The sequence below is a fragment of the Sinocyclocheilus rhinocerous genome, unplaced genomic scaffold (assembly GCF_001515625.1).
Source record: "Sinocyclocheilus rhinocerous isolate Xijiao unplaced genomic scaffold, SAMN03320098_v1.1 scaffold1687, whole genome shotgun sequence".
In the NCBI taxonomy this organism is placed as follows: domain Eukaryota; kingdom Metazoa; phylum Chordata; class Actinopteri; order Cypriniformes; family Cyprinidae; genus Sinocyclocheilus; species Sinocyclocheilus rhinocerous.
The window spans coordinates 1,513,903-1,526,283 of NW_015660051.1; the positions used below are offsets into that span (position 1 = coordinate 1,513,903).

Sequence of the window (12,381 nt, forward strand, 5' to 3'; positions counted from 1 at the left end):
TGACGCTGTGTGTTTCGTTGTGAAAGCGAAACTACTTTGTTTGGCCTTCCAAAAGAGGACACAACTAGAAATCAGTGGTTAAGTTGTATTTACAACACTGTTCCAGAACAGTTCAACCCCAAATATTCAGATGTGTGCAGCGCATTTTATGGAGGACTGTTTTCTTGGGAGAGTACAGTGGTTGGTCTGGAACCTGGGTCTGTTGCCATGGTGATAGCTTTGTCCTCTTCTGGCTAGGGGCTTTCTGTAGAAGGGTTTTGCATTGTGGCAATGCTGGGTGCCTTCTGGTGCCCGCTTTGGATTCTGAGTTGTGAAGTTCAGAATCAGCAGCGATCAGTCCCTGTTCAGACTCTGGGTCTGAGAATTCCTTTATGATGGCTGGTTTAAGCTGCTGGTGAGGCTGCAGGATCAGTTCCTTTGATGTCCTCAAGGTCTCTGCAGTATTTAGGTTGCCAGATGTATTGTCTCTGGCCAGCTCGTTGGGGTCTGTGGGGTCACACAGTGTGTGTGTCTGCAGTGATCCTCTGGAAAGGTCCCTCCCCCACCCCTTTGTGGCTGCTGGTTGGTGACGTGTGAACAGTGGCTCTCGCCCCCCCCCTCGCAGGTTCGGACTCTTGGCTGAGGTGGTGGGCCTGCTGGCCAGGGGAAGTTCTGTTTCGTGTCTTCCCTGTCTGTTCACCTTGTGGTCTGCAAGCATATTCCAGTTCATTTGTGACATTGAATTCACCTCAGGCTGCTTGCAGGCTGGCTGCGTTGTTTCGGTTCGCCTGAATTATTCAACTTGGCACCCAGTATGTTTATTGGGTGAGGGGTCTGTGAACGTTTGTTAATCTAATGAATAATTGATTTGTTAAATCAAATGAAAAATGGTGTGTCTGATTGGTCCAGACGCTACACATTTATTAATTACCATGAACCTAGATTAATAAATTCCACAAAAATATACTTTTTTTATTTGTTAGCTCATGATACCTAATCCATGAATTCAGAAATGACATGATGGCATTAGAAATTGCTATCCTTAATCTTTAATGTTACCATTGTATTTAATGGGACATGAGAAAACTTATACTTGATTTTTTAATATTTGACAATATTAGGAGTTAAGCCCCTCGGTACATGGATGCAAGTCAAAAATACTGGGTTCAGGAAGCCCAATATATCAAACAGCTGCAAAGAGGAAATTGATGGGAAATGGCCCAAATGGCTCCAAATAACATGACTAAATAATATCATTATAAAATCCAAAGACTAAATCTGCTTACTTGATGCATGACACATACAGCATCAAATTAAGTTCCACTATAAATACTATTTTGAAGATGATTTACCCCCATTCAGGTTTTACTGGATAGTCTCTAATCAAGAATGTCAGACTATGCATGAAGAACCTTAACAGAGGGCCTCTCTAATGTGTAATGTCTGTATCCATGAATGATAGAGGCCGATATTGTCTTACGCCATATTTTGACAGTGAGGAGGCCACAGTCTGACACCGTGGAGGTTGATGGCTTTGTGTGTGTGTCGAAGAAGAATTAGTTTGTGTATAAGAAGAGCATTGTTTGACAGTGTGTTTATTCATGTGTATGTCAGGAGTCATTTCACACTTGTCAGCTTTCTTTTGTGTGCCGCAGCCCGCAGGCTTTGAGGAAAAGCTGGGCCGCCTTTAAAAAAAAACACTGCCCATTCATCCACAATTTCTCTAAGAGAGAATTTCTCAAAACTGCATTCTGAACTCTCCTGGTGTGCCTTGTATTTTAGAGCTCTCTTTACATTTACCCTTTGAAGCTCACAAGTCAAGGGCTGTGAGCAAAGCAGGGCTTTGATTCAAATAGAGTATTAATTAAAACGTTAAAATGCATTGAACTAAAAAGAGCTTGTGTAACTGCCCTCTCAGGGAACGAACAGATGGTCCTAATGATCTGACTTAACCATGCACCTTCAGGGTTGCTTCGCAGGTGTTTTATAAATCTTGCCACCTTTCTGAATATGGCACTCGTTCTCCAAGATTGGCCTTTGTCCAGCCACTGTCACCTCATTTTGCCAAAGTATAAAAGTTTTAAAAAATTTCTTCCTTTTGTCTCTTTCAGGTGCTCTTTCATATGCTGAACTGGGTACGAGTATTAAAAAGTCTGGTGGCCATTATACATACATTCTGGAGGCGTTTGGTCCGCAAGTGGCTTTTATGAGAATGTGGGTCGACATGATTGCCATAAGGTCAGTAAATACTCATTCATCCTCCGTCTTCATTGTCAGGTCCCTGGAGAACTGCCAGAATAAACAAACACAATCCCTTTAATGCCCAAAATAAACACAAGCAAGCACAATGAACACAAGTCTCCCCGATCAAGGTTATTTCTCAATATTACTGCTGGGCTCCAGTAGTCATAGAATAAAAACCAGAGATGAAGTGTATTATGACAATGAACAAGCCATCATGGAGGCTCTCACGCAAAGACTCAAGGGCTGGATTCAGTAGGTTCAAATGTAATCACAGCACCAACAAGATTAACATCTGTAGCTGTAGTTTGAAAGCAAACCAGCATCACATGAAGGAGAACACAGAACATGTTCATGGCAAAGATTCAACTCAGACTTTTGTAGGGTATATGTGGGACTTGTTCAGTGATTTTAACAGAAAATGCAAGATAAGATGTTATATTACAATCATGATTCATTACAATGCTTATACTTCTACATCAGAACACCTATGTCTCTGAGTGATTACAGGATGTTCAGTATAGGACACTGAGTGCTCAGCATTAATTTTTTTTTCATCTTGAAGACCTGCAGGTTTGGCTGTGCTCGCTCTGGCATTTGGCCGCTATATTTTAGAGCCCATCTTCATGCCATGTGGAGTTCCTGAAATTGCCATTAAATTGGCCACAACAATCGGACTCAGTAAGCTTGAGTTAATTTATACAATTTATATATTTGTTTAGAAATATAGTGCTGCTTGATTACAGTGTGTCTGTACGGCCTGCTGTGTGTGCAATATTAATTAGGAGTTATTGTATATTCTGCTTCATTGCAGCTGCGGCAATGTATCTAAACAGCATGAGTGTAAGCTGGACTGCCAGAATCCAGATCTTCCTCACATTCAGCAAGCTGCTCACTATTGCCACTATCATTGTTCCAGGAGTATACCTACTTTTCAAAGGTATTTAGTTTGTATTATGCTTAATAAAAAGCTACGGTTTCTTGAATAAGAGCATAATGCAGTACTGAAATAAAAAAAAGCATATTTATATAAAAATAAACTTAATATCTTTAAAAATTATATAAAATATATAAATATTATATAAAATCCATAAATAGCGCACAGTGTACTTTATTAATATATATTAATATTTATTATTAATATCAATATTTAAAATATATTTTTAACAGGTGTTTTACCTGTATTTTGAATTTTACTTGTGTTTTAAGGTTAACGGAAAATTACTGTAAAATTATTGTTTGTAAAATTACTGAATGTTCTGCCAGAAAATTACCAGTGCATTTTCCTTTTTTTTTTTTTTTTTTTACAATGTACACACCAGCATTTTTTTTAATAATTAAAAGTGATCAAAAGTGACAGTAAAGACATTTATGATATTACATTTTTAAAAAAATGAAAGACAGAATTTTACAAAATTTGTTTTCAAATAAATGCTGTTCATTAAAGAATCCTGAAAACAAAAAAAATCTAAGATTTAATCAAATATCACTATTAATTGTATAGACCCCACCCCCCATATTTCATTTACATTTATATAATGTTGGAATCACCATTAATTTTGATTAATATAAACTAAAATGAGAGAAAACATAAGGCTGTGTTAGCTTACCATAATGCTAATCATTTGCCACTGGTTCCATCTGCAGGGGAGACCAAAAACTTTGAGAATGCATTTGAGGTCAGCACCGTACATTTGTCAGGACTTCCTCTCGCCTTCTACTCAGGGATGTTCGCCTATGCCGGCTGGTGAGCCAACCTTCTAATTCCACACAAATCCAATAATGCCTATAAAGTCTTTGAATACATTTTTGGCCTCTCACAGGTTTTACTTGAATTTTGTGACTGAGGAGGTGGAGAATCCTGAGAGGTTAGTGATTGGATATAACAATTATGATTTCTGCAGAAGAGGTTTGATGGCTTAATTCAGCTGTTTCTAGCATGGAAAGCCAAACCGCAGTGATGACTTATGTGTTAATTTCCATTCCCCAGGACGGTGCCTCTTGCCATCTGCATCTCCATGGTGATAGTAATGATCTGTTACACAATGACAAACGTGGCATATTTCACTGTGATGTCAGCAGAAGAGCTGTTAGCCTCCAATGCCGTAGCTGTGGTGGGTCACTCCCTGTCTGCTTCTATCACACATCTTATTCATTAACAACAGCAGTGGCAGAATCCAAGATCCTAACAGTTTTTCATGTAGCAGCAGTAACTGGATCTTTTAAGAAAGAGAGACAGAAAAGGATACCAGCTTTATAAATGAATTCAAACAATTTGCAGTAGTGACTGTAACAGTCAACACCTTCTTCCTCAGCAAAGTAAATGTGATTACATAAAGCAAGTGGCTCTAAATGCCTGTCTGTTTCTCTGCTGGAGTAATCATATATCTCTCACAAATAACTGACAGCACCAGAATCTATGCGCAGAGATCTCCTGCTAGGCTCTGAAATACTCTAAAAGCTTTCTCATCTTGTTAGACGTCTGTAAATATAAAATATAAAGCCTTACTGCACTGATCATTCATAAACACCAACAAGTCTAAAAATTGAAGATCAATGTTGTTTTCCTATTTTGTTTCACAAAATGAGTTCCTCTTTCTCACCTCCATCCACTCTCTTTTCATCTTTTCCCTCTCCATCCATTCATCTTTCCCTCCCCAACAGACTTTTGCAGAGAAGCTGATGGGAAACTTCTCATTTGCAGTTCCAGTTTTTGTGGCTCTGTCTTGCTTTGGGTCCATGAATGGATGCCTATTTGCTATCTCAAGGTGTGCATCTCAGTTTTGAGTCTCAGATTTCCTGATTTTTATTTTAAAATAGAGTGATTAAGGTTTTAGGGAAATCAGGAAACAATTGTAATGATTTTTGGGATATCTGTTTAGTGTGAAAGTACCAACCTGATCTCACGAGAAAACTTGCTATAAGAGTGTGTTGACAATTACACTTAGATTATGAAAAAGCAATCATTTAATTGAATTTAGTTTTTGAGCATCTTTCAAGTCTTTAGTTTCAAAGAATAGGCCTATCCTTCAAAGTTCCAGAATATCGACTTTTTGTAGGTCTTGGTTTGTATTTCTACAGTGGATGTTTTAACACCTTTTAAAATTGTGTCTCTCTTCCACAGAATGTTCTTTGTGGCCTCTCGAGAAGGTCAGCTTCCTGAAGTTCTCTCTATGATTCACATTCGCCGACACACGCCATTACCTGCTGTGATTGTCCTGGTGAGTCATTGACGCACACATGTCCCACTCAATGGTCACCTGTACTGATACTCCTGTACAGCTGAACAAAACAATTCGCAGAATCCTTTCTTTCCACATATTGAGCATTTCAAGTATCAATGTTCAGTGATGATGAAAAACATAAATATACACCTATATACACATTTGAAAGTTTCAAAATAAATATATTCTCACTGTCAAAAGGCTCAGAAGATCTTCAAAAATGAACAGAAAAACTTTAATTTTACAGGACCCCTTCAGAGAACATTTTTGTCAGCATGTATAGCTTCCGGCTTCGCTACCGTTCGGATGTTCTTGCTTACTGCTCTGCGCTTTGCTTCCTATTTCTGTACTTTTTGGTACTGTAAGATTTTTACTTCAGCAGATCAGCACAGTGCTCAAACAACACATTTTTGGCACAAACACTAAAACTAAAAACTCTTTGGAACTGGAAACATACCACGAAAAAGAAGACTTTGCCTCCCACTGCCAACAGCTTACATTCCGGAGACTGGAAAACACAGCTGTCTACATTCAAACAGAAGAGAAAGAAAACGCCTCCTGTTGAATCTACTTGCTGCATAAACTGCCACAAACTTCTACAAAGGATTGCGGTTCTTGAAACAAAGTTACTTGCTGGACTTCCAAAACAGGCAGAACACTCAGCAGACCGTCGTCACGGACCCCCTCAGCATACAGCCGGTGAGTCCCATAATTAGCGTAGCTGCTGTTCCAACCAAGCAAAATTCTAGTGTGCTATTTATGGAGGCTATATCTTTAACACCAAGCATTTCTGCAGACTCTGTTGATCTTCTCCTTGATTCCTTTAACTCAAAAGTTAAGAATGTTATTGATGATATTGCTCCTATAAAAGTCAGTAAGAAGTCTGGCAGACAGAAATCAGCTTGGAGAAAATCAACAGCATTTCAGAGTATGAAAAGACAATGCAGAAAAGCACATTCTGCCACATTCATTTTAAACCTCAAATCAATTTTTAAATCATTTTCAAAGTTTTAAATTCCTTGTTTTATTGTTGTGATTATTTTTTTTATTATGTTTTCATTTATTTTATGTAAAGCACTTTGAATTACCATTGTGTATGAAATGTGCTATATAAATAAACTTGCCTTGCCTTGTATTTTTCATGCCTACATGCCTATTTCTATGACTTTCTAAAAGTTCTTATCTTTCTTTCAGTATCCAATCACACTACTGCTCCTCTTCTTAGGGGACATCTACAGCCTGCTGAACTTCATGAGCTTCCTGCGCTGGTTGTTCATCGGGGTTGCTGTCATCGGCCTCATCTACATGCGCTACACACGCCCTGATATGCCGCGACCATTTAAGGTCACCTGCTTTTCTATGCTGGCAGCCCATTATCTCATATCTCATACATCTCTAATGCAATATAATGGTTAAGGATCTAGTGGTTGGGAAAACACAGTAGATTTAATTCTAAGGTGTAGGTTAGCAGAGGTGAGCCAAGAGTTGGAGAGCTATTGAGATCTCAGTTGTACTCTGTCACTTTGTTATTGTGTCCACTTAATATTAGGTTGCTCCAGGGGGCCTTTCTCTGGGATTGGTCAACTGGTGGTTATTTTGGATGAAAAATGCCCAATACTGTAAAGTCACCATGAACAAACTGAGCTGACATTTTTGATGCATTGAGTACCAGTTTTTTTCCTGTAGTTTTATCTAGGCTAAGCATTTGATTTGTCATAATGAAAAAGTTTAGCTGATCAAACTAGAAGAGGCTGTGTGTAAACATGGAAATTAATTCATAATACGACTGTGGATCCCTTTTAGATAGGAAATTGAAGATTTTACAGATATCCATGACAGTGGGCCAAATATGATATTTAAAGGAAATGAAAATTCACACATAACATTCCAACTCTTCTTCTGCAAAACAACTGTACGGTTCACAATGAAAGGGCCATTCAAGCTTCAAAAAGGACACACAAGCACTATAAAAGGATCATGAAAATGGTCCACTCACTATATTCCAAGTCTTTTGTAGTCATATGATTTATGAGGAACACACTGGAAAACACACTCTTTCCAAAGTCCAAAGAACAAAGTTTTAATATAGTCCCTCTTTATCTTTGTGTTTTTCTCTTTCTCAGGTCCCTATTGTCATCCCTGCTGTGTTCTCCTTCACCTGTTTCCTCATGGTCTTCCTTTCTCTATATTCGGATCCAGTTAATACTGGTATTGGCTTCGCCATCTCTCTCACAGGCATCCCTGCGTACTACATATTCATCCACTGCGAAAGAAAACCCAAATGGTTCCAGAAATTGTCAGGTCAGAGGTTACAAAAATGCAAATGGCAAAAGCATAAAACTTCTGAATATGTGCGAAAGTCGATTTTTCTCTAGTTACACATTAATGATTCTTATAATGATACCCGACATTCCAAGCAATTTTTGATTATATGACCAAGGTGTTAAACTCTTGGAAAAATATTCTCCGGAAATGAATAAAAAAATATACTCATTATGCACAAATTATGGAATATATGGAAATATATTCCATATCATATCATACAGAATATGATAATATCATAAAACATATGCTAATTAGTTGGCAGGCTGGCTAATTAATGTTTGTTTCCCCTGTGTTTCTCAGATTCTGTGAACAGATCACTACAGATCATCTTAGAAGTGGTTCCTGCTGATTACTGACCATTATCCTTTTTCTCTGTGCATGTGTGTGTAGGCTATACAGTATCTGTTAATTCATGCAGTATCTAGTACAGTAGTTCTCAACTGGTGGGTCAATGGGTTGCAAGTGTGTTCTGATTGACAGCAGAGAAAGAACAATCCTAAATGCAAATAATAAAATGCAACTGAAGCAAAACCAGTTGAGACCTACTGTTGTCATATATCCAAAATGAAATACAATATCTCAAATGTCCCTGCCTCGGTCCACCCGACAAAGAGACGTAACACTGTCATTTCAACACATTATTCATTTTCCAATGCTGTGAATGACTTAACGTGACATAACATAAATTCCATGCATTTCACTGGTGATTTAGGACCTTGGCCAGCTTTCCTCTTCCACTTATTCAATTTGCACTGCTATATCTTTATACACGCCAATGTCACATACATCATAAATGATTCCACTGAGGTGTGACTCAAGAATTGTCTCAGCCAGGGATTTTGACATAACCTATTTCACTCTCTTCAATGGCTGAGATATTTGAAATCCTGTTATACAGACATGACTGTACATGTACAAACTGAATAATGGCTATGTAGGGTATTTGTAGCGTGTAGGGTCTTGTCTAACCAGTAGGTTTTCTAAAACATCTCACATACACTACAGTGATATTTCTGTATACGATACACTGGATAATATAATTTTATTGCCTATAATGCTGTTTTAATGTACCATGGAGGAGACAGTGCACTAATTAATGTTGATTATCTCTCCAGAATTGCTTTTAAACCTATTAACAACTTACTTGCCCATTCAACTTGAAAATTAATGTTATTTATGATCGGTTTACTCCCAAATGAATTGCCAATAATGATTTTGCACATTAACATTGTGCATGTTTAAATACTGAATCACCCACAACCTGATAGGACACCAGCCTACTTGATAATGTCTGGGTTTAATTAAATCAGTATTATGTAATATTATTATGACTGTTTCAGAAAAAAAGTGTTTGAGACACTTTTACATTCACTGGTATACTGGCATATTTTGTAAAACTATATTGACTACTACAATAGAAACAACTTTTGTAAAGCTACAAGAAAACTTTGTATGACCAATTCTACCAAATTAAATAAATCTATTTGCCTTTATCTCTGCTATTGTTGAAGAAAATATTTCTATGATGTTGTTTTACAGGAAATCAGACTAAAAACAGAAGTTGTCAAATTACAGAATTGCTAAAAAAATATGACTTTACTTCATTATATATATAAATATACATAAATATATAAATATTTTAAAGTTTTTGTAATATCAGTATTCATTTTTATACCAAATTTCTGTTGTAAACATCCATTCCACATTTCATCATACACTACCATATGAACATCCAGTGAGTAAATAAACAAACCTAAAATATCATAGTTATGGTTCCTTGTTCACTTTGAATTGGATATCACCAACATCTGACTCACTGTTCAATGAGTCAGTTGTGAACTCGATAATGGCTATGAACAATTCATTGATTGAGCCTAATTCAAACTGCTAACTCACAAGGTGAGGTCGAGACAGTTTTGTGAATCATTTTGTTTGACTCATTACAAAGAACCTTAAAAGTCAAATGGTTGTCAAAACACCTCAGACTGCGCCCATTGTAGGGTACAGGAAACACTGATGAAAACTTCTGATGAAACCAAGCTCTAAGCTCAAAGCTCAAAGTTCTAACAAATGTCTATATTTTAAATTCAAAATTCATGAGTAGATTTTTTTCTCACAAATGTGTGTGTGTGTTTTTTGTGCAGTTTTTGGCCATTTTAGTCACACTTTGGATTCCTGTATTAGCTGATTTGCGTCCCTGGATGTCGACACACTCAATACAAAAAAAACTAAACAAAAAAAACACCCCAATCCATCTACCAGTGCAATTATAGATTAATTATAGATTATTCTTCACTAAGTCAAAATTTTGCATGAACTGCTTTCTCTACGAGAATTACAGTCTAATCACATTCAAAGTGGTAATCTGGCCCATGTGGTGTCCTGACATGACCTGAAAGTGCTTAGAAGGTCTTGATGTATAGTGGGCCGTAAATTGTACATGACAGGAAATATAATGCTGAAAGCGGAAAATGTGTTCTTGTGTCACACTGTGAGGATTTTGATCAATGAACAAGTCTCAATTCACAGAGTCTGCTGTTGTAGAAAGAGACCAGTCAATGAAATAACAGTAGACATGCAAAACCCAACTCACAGTGTTTGTGTGTGTGGATAAATTGTTGCCATTTGAAGGGATCTAGGAGCAGAATGATTGATCCATTCCACTAGGATGATTGCATTACTCCTCAGCCGCTTACTGAGCCTCCCCGAGAAGATGAGAATACAGTAAGAAAGAAAACAGAGATGGCTGAGGAAGAAAATACTACTTCACCCACACAATCATATCAATGCGAGTTATGCTTGTGTGTTATAGTCAGCACCAGTATGTGTGTGTGTGTGCTAGGGGTTGCACCGACTAATCGACTAGTCAACTTCAATGCTCTGCCATGACGCTTTAAGCTTGACGTCGACTAGTCGCTGGTCCTATAGAGGGCGCAACAGGATAAGAAATCTTTGAAGGACTTGCACATTTACGCTCCGTTTCCAAACAGTTCAAATGACAAATAAATGCATACTCTGAAAGCGCTCCACAAGACATGTGTGATTATATTACTGGATGCTCGAAATTGAACAGGAGAATGCACGTTTTAAACAGCTTATTGTACTGGTAAGTTAATCACCATTCTAATCTAATGCGCTGCTGCACTGTAATGCACACACATAGGCTACAGACAGTAGCTCGTACATCACGCGCAGATCGCGAGCACACAGAATCATTCAGCACAGAAATGTATTGTCAACACTGTTCTGTGATTTCTCAATAAAATAGCTTAGAAACTGAAAAGTTCAAGTATATATTTCTTAATAACTAAATCCCACAGCTTCACTACTAGTAGAGAGACGCTGCCAGGTAGAATTAATTCACACACGCAATTGCTCTCACTAATGCATTCATATGAATGTAATCTTTACTGTGCTGCTTTATCTGTATCTGATTTAGAACGAGCAGAAATCTGTGAGAAATATAATGACCCAAAGACAAAAGAACTGATAAAAATGAGCTGTTAAAGGAGCAATAGCCATGTGGCCAGCTGTGTCATATGCCACAGCTGTGCACAAGGTGTTTGTCACAGCTCCAGACTTATTTGTCATTAATGATGTCATCAGCGACTAGTCGACTTCAACTCGACTTTCATAACATAAAAGTCGACTTAAAAAAATCAGAAGTCGTTCAACCCCTAGTGTGTGCGCGTTGGCACCACCAGGGGTCCCATATCGCAAGCAACACAGCTCAAATGACTTTGTGAATAAGTTGAAGCTGGTGAACCAGGACTGAGTGCCAAGATCATGGCACTGGCCCAACAGAGTAAGACACACACACAAACACACTTGAGTGAACATACATTCCTGCCATTGTTGGACAACTGCCCAGTACAACAACATCAAGAGGAGGCCAGCTCCAGAGATGGGCATAATGCCATTACAACAGGAAGGAGCATGTCTGCACATACCAGTTCATTCACACAGTCTGAAGGTGGAGGTGCTCTAGAGTTATACATCAAAAGATGGCTGGGAACCCTACAATCTTCACCGGAACATGAGGAACAAGTTGCCCAATGCTAATCTAGACATATCTAAAAGGACAGAATGGAATAACTAGAAGAAATCAGAATGGACTTTAACATTATTTAAGCAAGTACAGGTGCAAAATGATGTGTAAAATAAATAAATAAACAAATATTACAGGCTGGCTTTTCAACTATTTTCCTGTTATTACTTCTGCAGTTCCAGCTGCTGTCACATGGGGGCGATAGAATAAAGCTCAACAACCAGCACTCCAAACATGAAAGAGCTAAGCAGAGGTTGTGTATTGTAAGATCTCCATCGATCAGTTAGACACAGCAGCTGCTGCTCACAACAACAAATAACTTTGTGATCTATAATGCATTTTCTAATCCGTGCATCTGCACACTCGTTCATCTCCGTGACCGGCTTCACGACGAAGATCAACGGTTCCTTCGGTCCCTGTAGACAGGGTCATGATTCTGCCTGACAATAAGACAGTGGGACTGATTTACACTTTCCTATACTCTCTTTTAAGACCCCTGGTTGCTGTCACATTTCAGACACTTTTACAGCTAATAAACCATCCATCCAGGGCCATAACCACCAC

The 12,381-nt window shown here is 38.1% G+C and overlaps 1 protein-coding gene across 1 annotated transcript in view; it reads left to right on the forward strand.

Annotated features, from left to right (window-relative positions):
- LOC107724844 (cystine/glutamate transporter-like) overlaps positions 1-9,148 on the forward strand; it is an 11,450-nt gene extending 2,302 nt beyond the window's left edge. The window contains exons 2-12 of the mRNA XM_016533923.1: positions 2,091-2,217; positions 2,786-2,901; positions 3,035-3,160; positions 3,868-3,967; positions 4,044-4,088; positions 4,211-4,334; positions 4,885-4,988; positions 5,345-5,441; positions 6,639-6,788; positions 7,568-7,745; positions 8,070-9,148. Coding sequence (XP_016389409.1) covers positions 2,091-2,217; positions 2,786-2,901; positions 3,035-3,160; positions 3,868-3,967; positions 4,044-4,088; positions 4,211-4,334; positions 4,885-4,988; positions 5,345-5,441; positions 6,639-6,788; positions 7,568-7,745; positions 8,070-8,125 — 1,223 coding nt within the window. The 3' untranslated portion in view covers positions 8,126-9,148. The remainder of the gene's footprint in view (positions 1-2,090; positions 2,218-2,785; positions 2,902-3,034; positions 3,161-3,867; positions 3,968-4,043; positions 4,089-4,210; positions 4,335-4,884; positions 4,989-5,344; positions 5,442-6,638; positions 6,789-7,567; positions 7,746-8,069) is intronic.
- The last annotated feature ends 3,233 nt before the right edge of the window (positions 9,149-12,381 follow it).